Source organism: Globicephala melas, chromosome 8 (assembly GCF_963455315.2).
Source record: "Globicephala melas chromosome 8, mGloMel1.2, whole genome shotgun sequence".
In the NCBI taxonomy this organism is placed as follows: Eukaryota; Metazoa; Chordata; class Mammalia; order Artiodactyla; family Delphinidae; genus Globicephala; species Globicephala melas.
This window is the reverse complement of record NC_083321.1, coordinates 50187585-50201254: the sequence shown is the minus strand read 5'-3', so window position 1 is coordinate 50201254 and position 13670 is coordinate 50187585. Positions and strand designations below refer to the sequence as shown.

At 49.0% G+C, this 13670-nt stretch overlaps 2 protein-coding genes across 3 annotated transcripts in view; one reads left to right on the top strand and one right to left on the bottom strand.

Moving 5' to 3' along the window:
• The window catches only part of ATG16L2 (autophagy related 16 like 2), a 33761-nt gene extending 28159 nt beyond the window's left edge, over nucleotides 1-5602 (bottom strand). For both annotated transcript variants that reach the window (XM_060303662.1, XM_030836182.2), the window contains exons 1-4: nucleotides 5465-5602; nucleotides 3475-3574; nucleotides 2829-2931; nucleotides 94-167 (exon numbers count right to left, since the gene is read on the bottom strand). In XM_060303662.1, the coding sequence (XP_060159645.1) occupies nucleotides 94-167; nucleotides 2829-2931; nucleotides 3475-3574; nucleotides 5465-5582 (395 nt within the window). In that variant the 5' untranslated portion in view covers nucleotides 5583-5602. The remainder of the gene's footprint in view (nucleotides 1-93; nucleotides 168-2828; nucleotides 2932-3474; nucleotides 3575-5464) is intronic.
• A 343-nt stretch (nucleotides 5603-5945) lies between these two features.
• The window catches only part of STARD10 (StAR related lipid transfer domain containing 10), a 44720-nt gene continuing 36995 nt past the window's right edge, over nucleotides 5946-13670 (top strand). Inside the window, exon 1 of the mRNA XM_070046161.1 lies at nucleotides 5946-6697. The gene's annotated coding sequence lies outside the window, so the exon portion shown is untranslated. The remainder of the gene's footprint in view (nucleotides 6698-13670) is intronic.

Sequence of the window (13670 nt, the reverse complement as noted above, 5' to 3'; positions counted from 1 at the left end):
GGTGACCCTGTCCCCTCCCCCTGGCAGTGATGGCCCCAAGCCTCCCCAAGGTGCGCGGGGGGGGGGCCCCCTCTCGCACCGCCCGCGCCTCACCTGCTTTGCCGCTCCCCCAGCTGTGACTCCAGGGTGCCCAGGGCTGCGCTCTTCTCCACCACCTGGTAGGCCATCTGCAGCGGCGGAGGGGCCGGACAGGTAGGCATGGGTGCCTCTGGGCAGGGCCTCCAGCCCCTCTCTGGCCGAGAGGCTAGTAGGACGGGGTCTGCCTCTCCTCTCACCCGCCCCCTAGCTCAAGAGAAAGCTGAGGCGCAGACAGGCGTTGCACCAAGCACAGGAATGCACTGCTGTTTCAGGGATCAACGGAAGGGCCTTAGGCTCTGAAGCCTAACACCCGAGTTTCAATTCTGGCAGTGCCACTTATATTCTCTGTGACCCGGGGTAGTCATTTAACTGCTCTAAACCAGCTCTGTTTCTTCACCTGTCCAGTGGGAATGGTTGTGCTTACCTCACTGGGTAACACGGAATTACTATAAGGAACAGTATCTCAAATAATGATGATTGGTTCTATAGCACTTAAGTGTGCTAGGTCTTATTCCGAGCACTCTACAGTATTAACTCTTTTAATCCGGTAGGAACTGCCATTCTCCCCCATTTTACACATGAGGACATTGACACAGAGAGGTTCAGTGTCTTGCCCAAAGTCACACAGCAGAACTGAGATCTGAACCCAGGCCACCTAACATGCTCCAAGTAAAGCGCTGGGGTATAGGAAGGGTTCAAGGGATGTGTGTTCTTTTCCCCACCTCTCCAAGCCCTGGCCTACCCAAGCGTAGATCCCAGAGAGCAAGAAGGAGCTCTGAGCAGAGGCACACAGGCTAACAGGAATGGACTGTGGGAGCGCCAGGCCCAGACTGAATACCAGAGCTGCCCCCAGCCCCAGAGTGGGGGTGAGCGTCATCTCATCTGTCCCCCGCCCCACTGAACAGTCCTTCATCCGAGAGCCAAGAGCTGGGGAAACCACAGAACTGAGGGGTCAGTGGGTCCGGGGCACGAACCCATATCCCCTGCATCGGCAGGCGGACTCTCAACCGCTGCGCCACCAGGGAAGCCCTGGAGATCATTTTTATTATTAAAATATATTACTCTGGGCTTCTGGGCTTCCCTGGTGGCGCAGTGGATGCAGGGGATACGGGTTCGTGCCCCGGTCCGGGAGGATCCCACATGCCGCGGAACGGCTGGGCCCGTGAGCCATGGCCGCTGAGCCTGCGCGTCTGGAGCCTGTGCTCCACAACGGGAGAGGCCACAACAGTGAGAGGCCCGCGTACAGCCAAAAAAAAAAAAAAAAAAATCACTCTGAGTAGAGAATGGAGAATGGATGGGGGTGCCAAAAGAGGAGTGGTCCAGCAAGGAATGAGAGTAACTTGGACCAGGCAGACAGGGCACAAAAAATGGAAGTTGATGGATTTGGAGGCAGGATCCATGAGCTGGTGACTAGCTCAGGATGGAAGGCTGCTAGGGGTTAGAGGTGTCCCTGGGTTTCCAGCCTGGTGACTACCAGTGGAGGGGGGGATGATCTATCTCATTTATCACCTAGTCTACAAATATTCAGTAGCATGGACTGTGGAGACAGGCCCCAGGGATACAATGGAGGCAAACCAAAGGCATCCCAGTTCTCGGGGTTCTCACAGCCCAGAAGGGGGCTCAGATTTTGAGAATCACCTCTCAAATGTAGAGTTGCAACTACAACAGGGGCTCTGAGGGAGAGGCTACCACTAGGTTCATAGCCCCAAATACACATTAGTTGAGCAACGGACTTGGCATGTGGTAACTAGGTAGGTGCTTACTGGCCCCTCAGCCTCCTCCAGTGGACTGGAAGCTCCATGGGGCCAGGTCCTGTTTACTGCTGCATTGCCTATGCCTTGGATATAGTGACTGTCAATAAATATTTGTTGAAAGAATGAATGGAGATCACAGAAAGGGGATTTGTGCGGGAGAGAGTTCAAATCCTGGCTCCAGCTCTCTAAGCTTTCGTTTCCTCTGAAATATAAAGTTGCAGAGGATTAGCTGAAGTAACGCTTAGCCCAGCGTTCTCAACGTGGTGTTGGCCATATAATCACAGGGGCGATGGTTAGTCTGATTTTAGGCGTGAAGTCCAAAAAGCAGCTGAGCAAGAGAGTCTGGAGCTCATAAGAGAAGGCTGAGCTAGAGATGGGTCTGGGAGTTAGCAAACAGAAAGTCCTTAGGAGTCAGTTAACCCACCCAAGCTCCAAAGAACACCCACATCTGAAGGGAGGGAGTTAAAAAGGAGGGAAAGTAGCCAGAGAAGGAAGTTCAGAAGTAACAGCTACATAAGTGAGAGGAAAACCAGGAGAGTGTGGTGAACCAGAAGCCAAGAGACACCATGGTGCAGGGGCGGGGGGAAGCAGTGGCAGGTGGAGCTAGCACACCCTGCCATGGAGATGGACCACCTTACTTTTGGTCTGCAAATGTGTATTGAGTGTCAGCTGGTACTGGGCCCTGAGGTTTGCAGGGCAAGTGGTGAGCAGAGCAGGCTGGACCATCCAGAAAGGGGAACAGAGGCTGCCTGTTTCCTGCATCCCTCACACACCCCTCCCTGAGCTCTCACTGCACTTCCTCCCGCTGCTGTTGGAGCCCACTTCACCCTGGGCTGCCAGGGCCAAGCTAGAGAGCACTCTGACCCCTGTCTGGCCTCAAGGCACTGGACTTTGGAATCTCCCTCACTTGCTGACTCCCTTGGATGACATGTCCCAGCCCCAGAGTCCTGGATCCTGGGCCCACCCCATTCTCTCTCAGCCCCCTGCCCAGCCTACCTCTCCACACAGCAGCCGGAGCCCCTCCTCTTCCTCTTGCCACTTCACCCTCAGAGCTGCTGGTGATGGGACTCCGTCTGAGTCAGGCTCTGACTCCTCCTCCCTGTCAACCAATCAGAGAGCGGTGTTCATTGTCCCTCCATTCAGCCAGAGGATACACACGAACAGTCTGAAACCAGAGCTGTGAACTTTTTCCTGAGGAAGGTGGGAGCCAGAAAGTCAGTACAGGAAAGAGCAAGTCTCCAGAAACTAGAGCTGCCCGGGAACGTCTGCTCTTGGATTCCCCCAGGCCTGGAGTTCCCAGGCCAGGACCCCCCTCAAGAAGCACCTCCCAACTCTGAGCCCCAACCCATTCCTGGTTCTCATCTTCGCTCCCTCTTTGGAATAGGTGGCATTGTGCCCTTTCTGTAGGCATCAGGTGGCAAACAGAAAAAGACAGAGGTGTGTGGGCGTGGGAGGACAAATGCAGAGAGACGGACATTCTGAGCAGCTGGCCCGGGGGGAAGGCTGGAGAGCCTGCCTCCCCCTCCCCTGGGCAGCAGCCAAGCGCCAGTGAGGTGCCTGGGAGAGAATGAACCCTGCATAGCCACTGGGGGCAGGGCCCAGGCACAGGAAGCCCATTGTGACCACAAATACAAACACTCACCAGCCGCCCTGGTGGAGAGCCCGAGTGACATCGGTGGGCTCTGGCTGCAGCTTCTCTGAGAACTGGGCCAGCAGCTCCGCTTTCTCTAGGAGACGGTTATCTGTGGGTGCAAAAAGGTGAGCCTGGAGCACAGACAGACTCTTTCCAGGAGACTCTAGGCATACAAGTTACCTCTCTGGCTGGGAGGGCTGCAGGAGCCGAGGGATGCAGAATGGGGAGCTACTGGCAGGCTGGGCTCTGCCCTTGCCTGAGGGGTGTCTGTGCAGCTCCATCAGGACCTCCAGCCCTTGCACACCCTCTAAGAGCATAGCCCCCAGGCCCTCCCAGGAGAAGACTTGCTCTCCCAGGGACACAGAAGGACGACCACTGCAGGGGAAGGAGATGGCTGGGTACTGCCTGCTGAGGTTCTCAAGGGAAGGAAGGGGCCAGGGGTTGATACCCAGGGCGGGGCCTGTCCCCAGAGAGCGATGAAACAAACTGAGCTCCACTAGCCTGTGGTCTTTGGCAAGATACTTCCCTTCCAGGGGCTCTTTCTGGGCTAAAAAACAACCCTGACTTCCCCAGGGTTGGTGTAAGGCTTCCCCAAGGCCAGAACAGAAAGTCCTTGAGTTTGGTAGTTTCTGCTACAGACCCTGTAATACAGCCTCTCCACCCTCACCCATGGTCACTTCCTCTTTTCTCACCAGGCCCAGGTAGGGTAGAGATGGTAAGCCCAGGCCTAACTCCTCAGCTCCTTTCCCTATTCCTGTCCGCTACCAGTCACCTAGGTCACCTAGGTCGGTCACCTAGGTTGCTGGCCTTGTTCTCACACAAAACCCCACCCCAACCCTCAGGGAATTGCTCTGCCCCACCCTCACCCCCAGCAAATCTAAAGAAGATGCCATTTTGTCCAGTTTATGAGTGAGAAATAGGAGGCTTAGGGGTATGACCTGCCCAAGACCACAGAGAAGACTGGACTTCCAGTGTCTCTGAGTTCAGCCCTCCAGGATCACTCCAGTCCCACGGATGTGCAGCTCCCAGGGGATGGGGGTGACTCCCTCAAATTGGACTGTTCCATTGTCCATCAGAGCAGTGGAGAAGTGAGGCTGCCTAGAGGCAGGGGGCTGGCCTCATATACCTGAACGGAGAGGACCTGCAGCCCAGAAGGCTGCAAAGAAATCTCCCAGGACAAGAGCAACAAATTCAGTTGTGGGGCTGTGGGGAGATGGTTAAGCAGCAGCCAAGATTAGGACCAGTGATGGAGCTGGAGGGACTGTGATTAGACTTTTAACCCCCAAACATACAATCTCAGATGACCAGAGGTGCTACACACAGGTGCACACCTGTTCATCCTGGCTCGAACTGCCATACCCCTTCCTGACCAGCTCCGCAGAAACACTATGAGAATCTGACTTCCCCAGGCTCAGCCACCTCCCTCCGCAGCCTGAATCCCTCTGCTTCTCCCTCAGGCTGGGGTTGGTTGGGCACAGAGATGCTCCAAAAACCTGAGCCAGGATCACCTATCAGTGGCAGAGCCTCAGACTCTGAACTGCCTCCCTAGAGATTCAGAGTTTAAAAGTAGCTGCTCTGGACAGCCCCGAGATCTTTCACTGTGCTTATGGGGACCAAATGGACTGACCAGGCTCTACCCCGGGGACGGCCCAAGAAGGGTAAGTCTAAAAGACCCTAAAAATCCAACATTCGCTTATGAAGCCGTGCACAGGAAGCCCAGCCGCTGGAAGGCAGAGCCAGGCCCAGAGGGGCGAGCAATAGCAGGGGCACTAGGAGGGAGCTCCGTCCCGGAGGGGGCTCTGAGCAGAGCCTGGACGGGAAAGGGCAGGAACGCTGGCTAGTCGGAGATAGCGCGTAAGAGACAGCGAGTCCAGCAAGCCCCAGGCTTCGGAGGCGAAAAGGCGTCGGGGCACTTGGGTCACAGACGGAGGGGCCAGACAAATGCTTCCCCGCGCCGGAGCCCTATGCCCTCGACGGCCCCGGGACGCACTGCACTCACAGGCCGGCACCAGCTCCAGGAAGAGGGCCTTTTGCGTTCGGTCTCGCTGTCGAAGCTGCCGCACGATGTGGCGTTTCCAGCGGGCGGCGGGGACGCCGGGGTCGCTGGGCCCCGCCATGGCCGCCCTCTCCCGCCTGCACCGCGCGCTCCCCCCGCCCAAGGAGGCGCGGCCGGGCAGGGGCGGGGCTCCAAGGGGACTCCGTGACGTCAGGGGGCGGGCAGCGGCGGGGAATCCCCGGATTGTACTAAGAGTGATCTTGGGGGGGAGAACGGAACGAAAATGTGGGGGGGAACCGCCCCAGGCTCTAGACCACCCGGATCCCACAAAAACTCTCACATGAGTGGGGTCTCCTATCGCTGTTGGGGCAGAGAGCGAGGAGCGAGGTCAGAGCCTCCGGGGCGGCTTCCCCCTCGCCTGTTGGCGCGCTCCGCAGGCGGGGCCTCCGGAGCCTGTGTTCCTTAACTCCACCGCGCCCCGACTGAAGTCAACAGTAACAGACACTCTGGACCAGGCGGCTCTCTAAACCGGGCACCTGGAGACCCCCCCCTCTCACACCCGGACCCTGCCCTCGAGTCCTTCAAGATCGGTGAGGGGAGACGACACAGACACAAGGCAGACAATGTATGACAGCGAGATAAGAAAGCACGGAAGAGGAAGGGACTGAAGGGAGGAGGCCCTGCTTTGCGGAGGTGATGGCACTGAGTTGGGTCGTAAGGGAGGCAATAGGCATTGGCCAGGAGGAGAGAGAAACGGATTCCAGGCAGCTGGAAGAACAAATGCAGAGGTTCGAGGGCATAAAAACTTCCAGCAGATTCGAGCCTGGAAGGACGGGAGGCAGAACTGCCCTTGTGGGGAGCAAGGTTTTAGGGTCCAGTTCGTCGCAGAAAATTTAGGACCTTGAGAGTGAAGGAGTGCAGCTGATTTCATCCAGCAAACCCCTGGCCTAGAGGGGAGAAAAGGCTTGCCTGAGATTGCACAGGAGTGGATGGCTGAGCTGGCCTGCAACCCAGTATCAGCAACCCTGACAGGGCTCAACCGATCACTCTATTTGGGCGGCCTCTGGAAGAGCAGCAGCATCTCTTACAGGTACACTTGACAGTGAATCGTGGGTTTGCAGGGAACTGTGACAAAACTGCCTCCAGCAAGACCCCTGTGCAGAGCTCTGCAGACAGGATGGTGTGATGAATGAAAGGAGAGATTCGCTGGAGCCATACAAGCCATGGAGGTGACAGGTTTGTTGAAATGCAGATGGGGATGGGTCACAGGTCTTGGAAAGCTGTAAATGCCAGTGACACCGCAGGAGAGTGTACCCTGCTCTGCTCTGAAACCACAATGAGTTGAGCTCAGTACCCCCTGTGCCACTGTCTTTGACCCTCATATCCTTTGCACATGCTATGTCTGCTGTTTGGAACATCTTTCCCTCTAGTGGGCCTGGCTCCTACTCATAGGTCACCTCCTCCAGAAAAACTTTGTTGCACCTGCACTGAGTTAAGCCTTCTCTGACCTCAGCCCCAGCCCAAGCCTAGCCTGTCTATTGAAGGAGTGGGTGGTGGGTGTTAACATTAACTAGAAGGTGTGCCCAGGAGAAGGGCATGGTACCCACTGGAGGCTCAGGGCCAGTTGACAACAGTGATAAATTCCCTTTAGGACTGACTGACTTGCAGGTGCCTGGGGACACCATCATAGGAGCTTAGGTTGTGCACATTGAAGAGTATGTTATTGCTGTGAGGCACAGAGGCGTTATTTCTCTCAGTTGGAGAGTCATATTGGGATGAGGGTTTCCTAACCCTTTTCTGACTCACAAAACACTCCTAGGAAATTTAAAATAATTTTGTCATTTTTCGATAGTATATGATAAAGAAGTATTTGATTTTGGCTAAAAATATTTATTTTTTATCTTTAGAATATGAAAAGTTGGGACTTCCCTGGTAGCGCAGTGGTTAGGAATCCGCCTGCCAATGCAGGGGACACAGGTTCGAGCCCTGGTCCGGGAAGATCCCATGTGCCGTGGAGCAACTAAGCCCATGCGCCACGGAGCAACTAAGCCCATGCGCCACAACTACTGAGCCTGCGCTCTGGAGCCCGCGAGCCACAACTACTGAGTCCATGCACTACAACTACTGAAGCCGACGCACCTAGAGCCTGTGCTCCGCAACAAGAGAAGCCTCCACAATGAGAAGTCCCCGCAGCCCAACGAAGAGTAGCCCCCGCTCGCTGCAACTAGAGAAAGCCCACGTGCAGCAATGAAGACCCAACGCAGCCAAATAAATAAATTTATAAAAGAAAAAATATGAAAAGTTGTATTATAAAATTCGCTTTTTAAAATTTTAGGTAATATTCATAATATATGAAGGCAAATTTCTTTTTTTTTTAATTTATTTTTTAATTTTTGGCTGCCTTGGGTCTTCATTGCTGCACGCAGGCTTTCTCTAGTTGCGGCGAGCATTGCGGTGCACAGGCTTCTCATTGCGGTGGCTTCTCTTGTTGCAGAGCACAGCCTCCAGGATCGTGGGCTTCAGTAGTTGCAGCACATGGGCTCAGTAGTTGTGGCTTGCGGGCTCCAGAGCGCAGGCTCAGTTGCTCCACAGCATGTGGGTCTTCCCAGACTAGGGCTCGAACCCGTGTTCCCTGCACTGGCAGGCGGATTCTTAACCACTGCGCCACGAGGGAAGCCCTAAAGACCTACTGTTTTTAGAATGTAGTTTGAAACTTGCACCTGGGTTAGGCATCTCCCAGCAGGCAAAGTGATTATTTAAAAGCCTAAATCAGTTCTTGTTACTCTACTTAAAACCCTTCTAAGGCTTTTCAGCATATTCAAAGCAAATCCCTAAACTTTTCTGTGGCCTTCAAGGCCCTGCTTGGTCTGGCTCCTGCTCACATGTCTGACCTTACCTCTTTCTACTCTTTGATAAAACCTTATTCACAGCACTGAAATCACTGCCAAACTCAGTCCTACTGTGGAACCTTTGCCTTGGCTATTTCCTATTCCTGGTGCTCTTCCTCCTGAACTTTTAGGGACTGACTCCTGCCCACAAGTCAGATTTCAGAAGGCCTTCCCTGTTCACCCAATCTGAAATAGCTCCCATCCCAATTAATGTCTACAAATCATCCAGTTGTTGTTCCTTTCGGAGCACTTATCACTCTCAGAAAGGATCATGTTTCTGTGTTTGTTTTGTTGTGTATGGCCTATCTCTCCGATCAGGCTGGAAGCTTCAGCAGAGCCAGGACCAAGTCAGCCTTGATCCCAGCTCTGTCTTCAAACACCTAGAACAGGGCCTGGCATCAACTGACTAGGTGATCAGTAAATATTTACTGCTGTTGCTGTTATCAAAAATATACAAAAACAAGGACTTCCCTGGTGACACAGTGGTTAAGAATCCACGTGCCAATGCAGGGGACACGGGTTTGAGCCCTGGTCTGGGAAGATCCCACATGCCGCGGAGCAGCTAAGCCCATGCGCCACAACAACTGAGCCTGCGCTCTAGAGCCCGCGAGCCACAACTACTGAAGCCCGCGTGCCTAGAGCCCATGCTCTGCAGCAAGACAAGCCACCTCAATGAGAAGCCCGCACACTGCAATGAAGAGCCAATGCAACCAAAAATAAAATTAAAAAAATATATATATATATATACACACACACACACACAAAAACAGCTCTCATGACTCAGTACTTAGAAGTTTTGAATTCAAAATTGTAACCATTTTTAACTGAAAAATAAATCACATGCCCGTAGCCAAAAATTCAAATAGTATAAGAGTGAGCCTCTTCACTTCACACCTTCATATTGGTTAGCATAGGACAGACTATTCAGTGGCCTTTTGGTTATCTATTACTTAATACAACTATTTCTTAATAGCTCTCATGATTCTGAGTGTTGCCTGAGCTCAGATGATTCTTGCTTTGAGTCTCTTACATGGTCGTAGTCACAACCAGGACTGGAATCATATGAAGACTCAGCCGGGTTGGTCGCTAATAATGGCTCACTTATTTAGCCAGCAGGAGATGCTGGCTGTTGGCTGGAAGGTGGATTCGAGCTGAAAACCTGAAAACGAAAGCCCTACATGTGGCCCCACCACATAACTTAGGTTTCTCAGAGCACAGTGGCTAGATTCTGAGAGGATGCATCCCAAAACAAGCATTCCAACAGACAGCAAGAAAGCTACTGGTCTCTTAAGCCTTGACCCCAGAAGCTTACACAGCATCACTTTCTCTGCATTCTACTGGCCGAAGCAGTCCCAGTCCAGGCCAGATTCAAGGACAGAGACCCCAGCTTTCAGTGAAAGGAGCGTCAAAGAATTTCTGGCCATCTTTAATCCACTATATGTGGTACCAAATAAACCTTCAAATCTCAGTGGCTTAAAACACAAAAATGTATGTCTCCCTCACATTCCAGTGTGGGGTAGACCATGTGGTGTACTATTCTCCTTCAACAGTGACTCAGATCCAAGCTGCTTCCTCCCAGCATCTCCATCATCTCAGAGTTCTTTGATCCCAACTGTTCGGATGGGAGAGAGGTTAGGGGTGGGGGTGGGGGGGAACATTCACACTGATACTTAATTGCCTTGGACCTGAAGTGACACATTCTTCTGCCCACCTCCTCGTTGGTGAGATCACATGTACTAGGAAGGCTGGAAAATGTAGTCTCCCCCGTTCCCTGGAAGAGAAAAATCGGTGTGAACGCATCATTATTGCTGATACACACCAATGTCCCAGTCTCCTTCTCTAGAAGTATCACCATGAACAATTTAGTGTGTATCCTTTCAGAAATATTTATATATATACGAGACTATAAACACACATGTAGCATTTACACGCTGTTCCACATTTGCTTCTTTATGTAACTATATTTTCAATGTCTTGCAGAACTTTCCATATCAGACTACATAGATCTACATCATTCCTTTTTTTTTTTTTAGTTTCACATCATCTTTATTATTGCTTAAAAAAAATTAAACAATGACTATCAAAATCTTTTTTTACTTTCAGGAAATTTGAGGATTTTTTTTGAATTTTAGAATTTTATTTTTTTATACAGCAGGTTCTTATTAGTTATATATTTTATACATATTAGTATATATATGTCAATCCCAATCTCCCAATTCATCACACCACCACCACCCTGCCATGGCTTTCCCCCCTTGGTGTCCATACATTTGTTCTCTACATCTGTGCCTCTGTTTCTGCCCTGCAAACCGGTTCATCTGTACCATTTTTCTAGGTTCCACATATATGCGTTAATATACAATATTTGTTTTTCTCTTTCTGACTTACTTCACTCTGTATGACAGTCTCTAGATCCAACCACGTCTCTACAAATGACCCAATTTCATTCCTTTTTATGGCTGAGTAATATTCCATTGTATATATGTACCACATCTTCTTTATCCATTCGTCTGTCGATGGGCATTTAGGTTGCTTCCATGATCTGGCTATTGTAAATAGTGCTGCAATGAACATTGGGGTGCATGTGTCTTTTTGAATTATGGTTTTCTCTGGGTATATGCCCAGTAGTGGGATTGCTAGGTCATATGGTAATTCTAGTTTTAGTTTTTTGTTTGTTTTGTTTTGTTTTGTTTTTGCGATACGCAGGCCTCTCACTGTTGTGGCCTCTCCCGTTGCAGAGCACAGGCTCCAGACGCACAGGCTCAGTGGCCATGGCTCATGGGCATAGCCACTCCATGGCACGTGGGATCTTCCCAGACTGGGGCACGAACCCGTGTCCCCTGCATCAGCAGGTGGACTCTCAACCACTGCGCCACCAGGGAAGCCCTGAATGGCTATAATTTTAAAAAAATTGTTTTAATAGAAAATAATACGCATTGGCAAGGATGTTAAGAAATTGGATGGATTGGGAGATATGGATGGACATATATACACTATTGATACTATGTATAAAACAGATAACTAATGAGAACCTACTGTATAGCACAGGAAACTCTACTCAGTGCTCTGTGGTGACCTAAATGAGAAGGAAATCCAAAAAAAGGGATATATGTATACATATAGCTGATTCACTTTGCTGTACAGTAGAAACTAACACAGCATTGTAAAGCAACTGTACCCAATAAAGTTAATTTAAAAAAAAAAAGAAAGAAAGAAATTGGAACAACCTTTGGGCATTGCTAGTGGGAATGTAAAATGGTACAGCTGCTGTGGAAAAGTTTGATGGTTTCTCAAAAGGTTAAACATGTAAACTACTGTATGACCCAGCAATTCCACTGCTAGATTTACTGAAGGCAAGGACTCAAAGAGATAGTTGTATGCCCATTTCATAGTAACATTATTCATAATAGACAAAAGGTGGAGACAATTGGTGTCCATCAACAGATGAATGGATAAACAAAATGTGGTTTATACCTACAATGGAATGTTATTCAGCCATAAAAAGGAATGAAGTTCTGATACACGCTACAACTTGTATGAACCTTGAAAACTTATACTACGTGAAATAAGTCAGATACCAAAGGACAAATATTTTATGATTCCACTTATATAAAATATATAGAATACTCAAATTCATGGAGACAATGTAGATTAGAGGTTACTGGGGCTGTGTAGAGGAAATAGGTAGTTATTACATAATGTTTACAAAATTTGTTTGAGATGATGAAACAGTTTTGGAAATAGTGGTGATGGCTGTGCAACATTGTGAATGTAATTAATGCCACTGAATTACTGTACACTTAAAAATGGTTAAAGTGGTAATTTTTATGTTATATACACAAAGTAAAAAGAGAAAACAGATAGAGAGAATAGTATACACAAAGTGAAAGGACACTATATACAAAGTAAAAAGACACTATACACAAAGTAAAAAGAGAGGCAGATAGAGAGATGGATGAGGAGAAAATACTTGCGACATGTATAACAAATTAGTAAAATCCAGAAGATATAAAGAACTTCCACAAGTCAACTAAAGAACAGAAAACCCAGTATAAAAACGGGCAATGACTTTTATCAGAAGAAGAAAAACAAATGGTCCACAAAAAATAAAACTATGCAAAACTAGTGAAATGTAAGTTAAAGTATGACTGAGAGGTCAAGTTTCACTCATCAGACTGGTAAAAATTAAGAAATTTATTAATATTTAGAGGTGAGGGGAAATGGAACCATCATTCCTGCTGGTGGGAACGTAAACAGGGCTAACCTCTTGGGAAGGCACTTTGGTCATACTACACACACACACATTCAAACACACCCTTGGCCCCAGCAGTTGCACTCCAGTATATGACAGGATGAATGGTTACATATATGGTATATCCACAAGGTGGAATTCAATGCAATCCAAAGAAGAAGCTGGATCTGTGTGTCCTAACATGGAAATATATGTCTGAAATACTTCATAATACTTTTTAGACTTCCCTGGAGGTCCAATGGTTAGGACTCTGCGCTTCCACCACAGGCGGCCCGGGTTTGATCCCTGGTCAGGGAACTAAGATCCTGCAAGTCTCGAGGCTTGCCCAAAAATAAATAAAATAACAGTAATCATAATACTTTTTAAAATCCAACAGGTTTATTTTTTGTTTCTAATGTTTATGTTTTGTTTCTAAATGATGAGATTAAATGTTCAGACTGCTGTTTGCAAGCAGTTTTCACAAATGATACCGGGGAGAGTGGGCTGGCTTTATTCTCGGAACATGAAAAGCCAAATGAAGTATGATCATCACGTCCACTTTTTTTTTCTTTTTTCTAGCTGTAGCTTTGCAGTCTTATTGACATCTGGATGTGCCGTGTATACATTTTGATTGGATAAATGCAAGAATCTGGCAACAATCATCTTTAGACAAATTTATAGGTTTATTTTTATGCTTCTCTTTAAATAGTTGTTTATGTCTATAACCAATGGACCACCAAAGATTATAAATTAAATAATATAGAACTAAAAATTAAACAGTCTAAAAGCATGAAATGGTCAAAATGCTTGGGGTTTGAGGGAAGTGAGCTCATCTGTAGCTAAAGGGGTCCTGGGACCCCCAACCTTCCCTACACACCACGTGCACGCACTGTTGACTATTGCATTAAAGTGAAAACAGTGTTTGGAATGGGATGAACTGAAACTACACCCACCAAGGAGAGAAACTTGTGATTTGGGCATCATTCAATATGGGCGAATGTGAACAATGCTTTGAAATGGGCAGGAAAGATGACCTCTTCTCATTTTCCAAAAAGGCAGGTCAAAGTTATATGAATAAGAGGAATAGAAA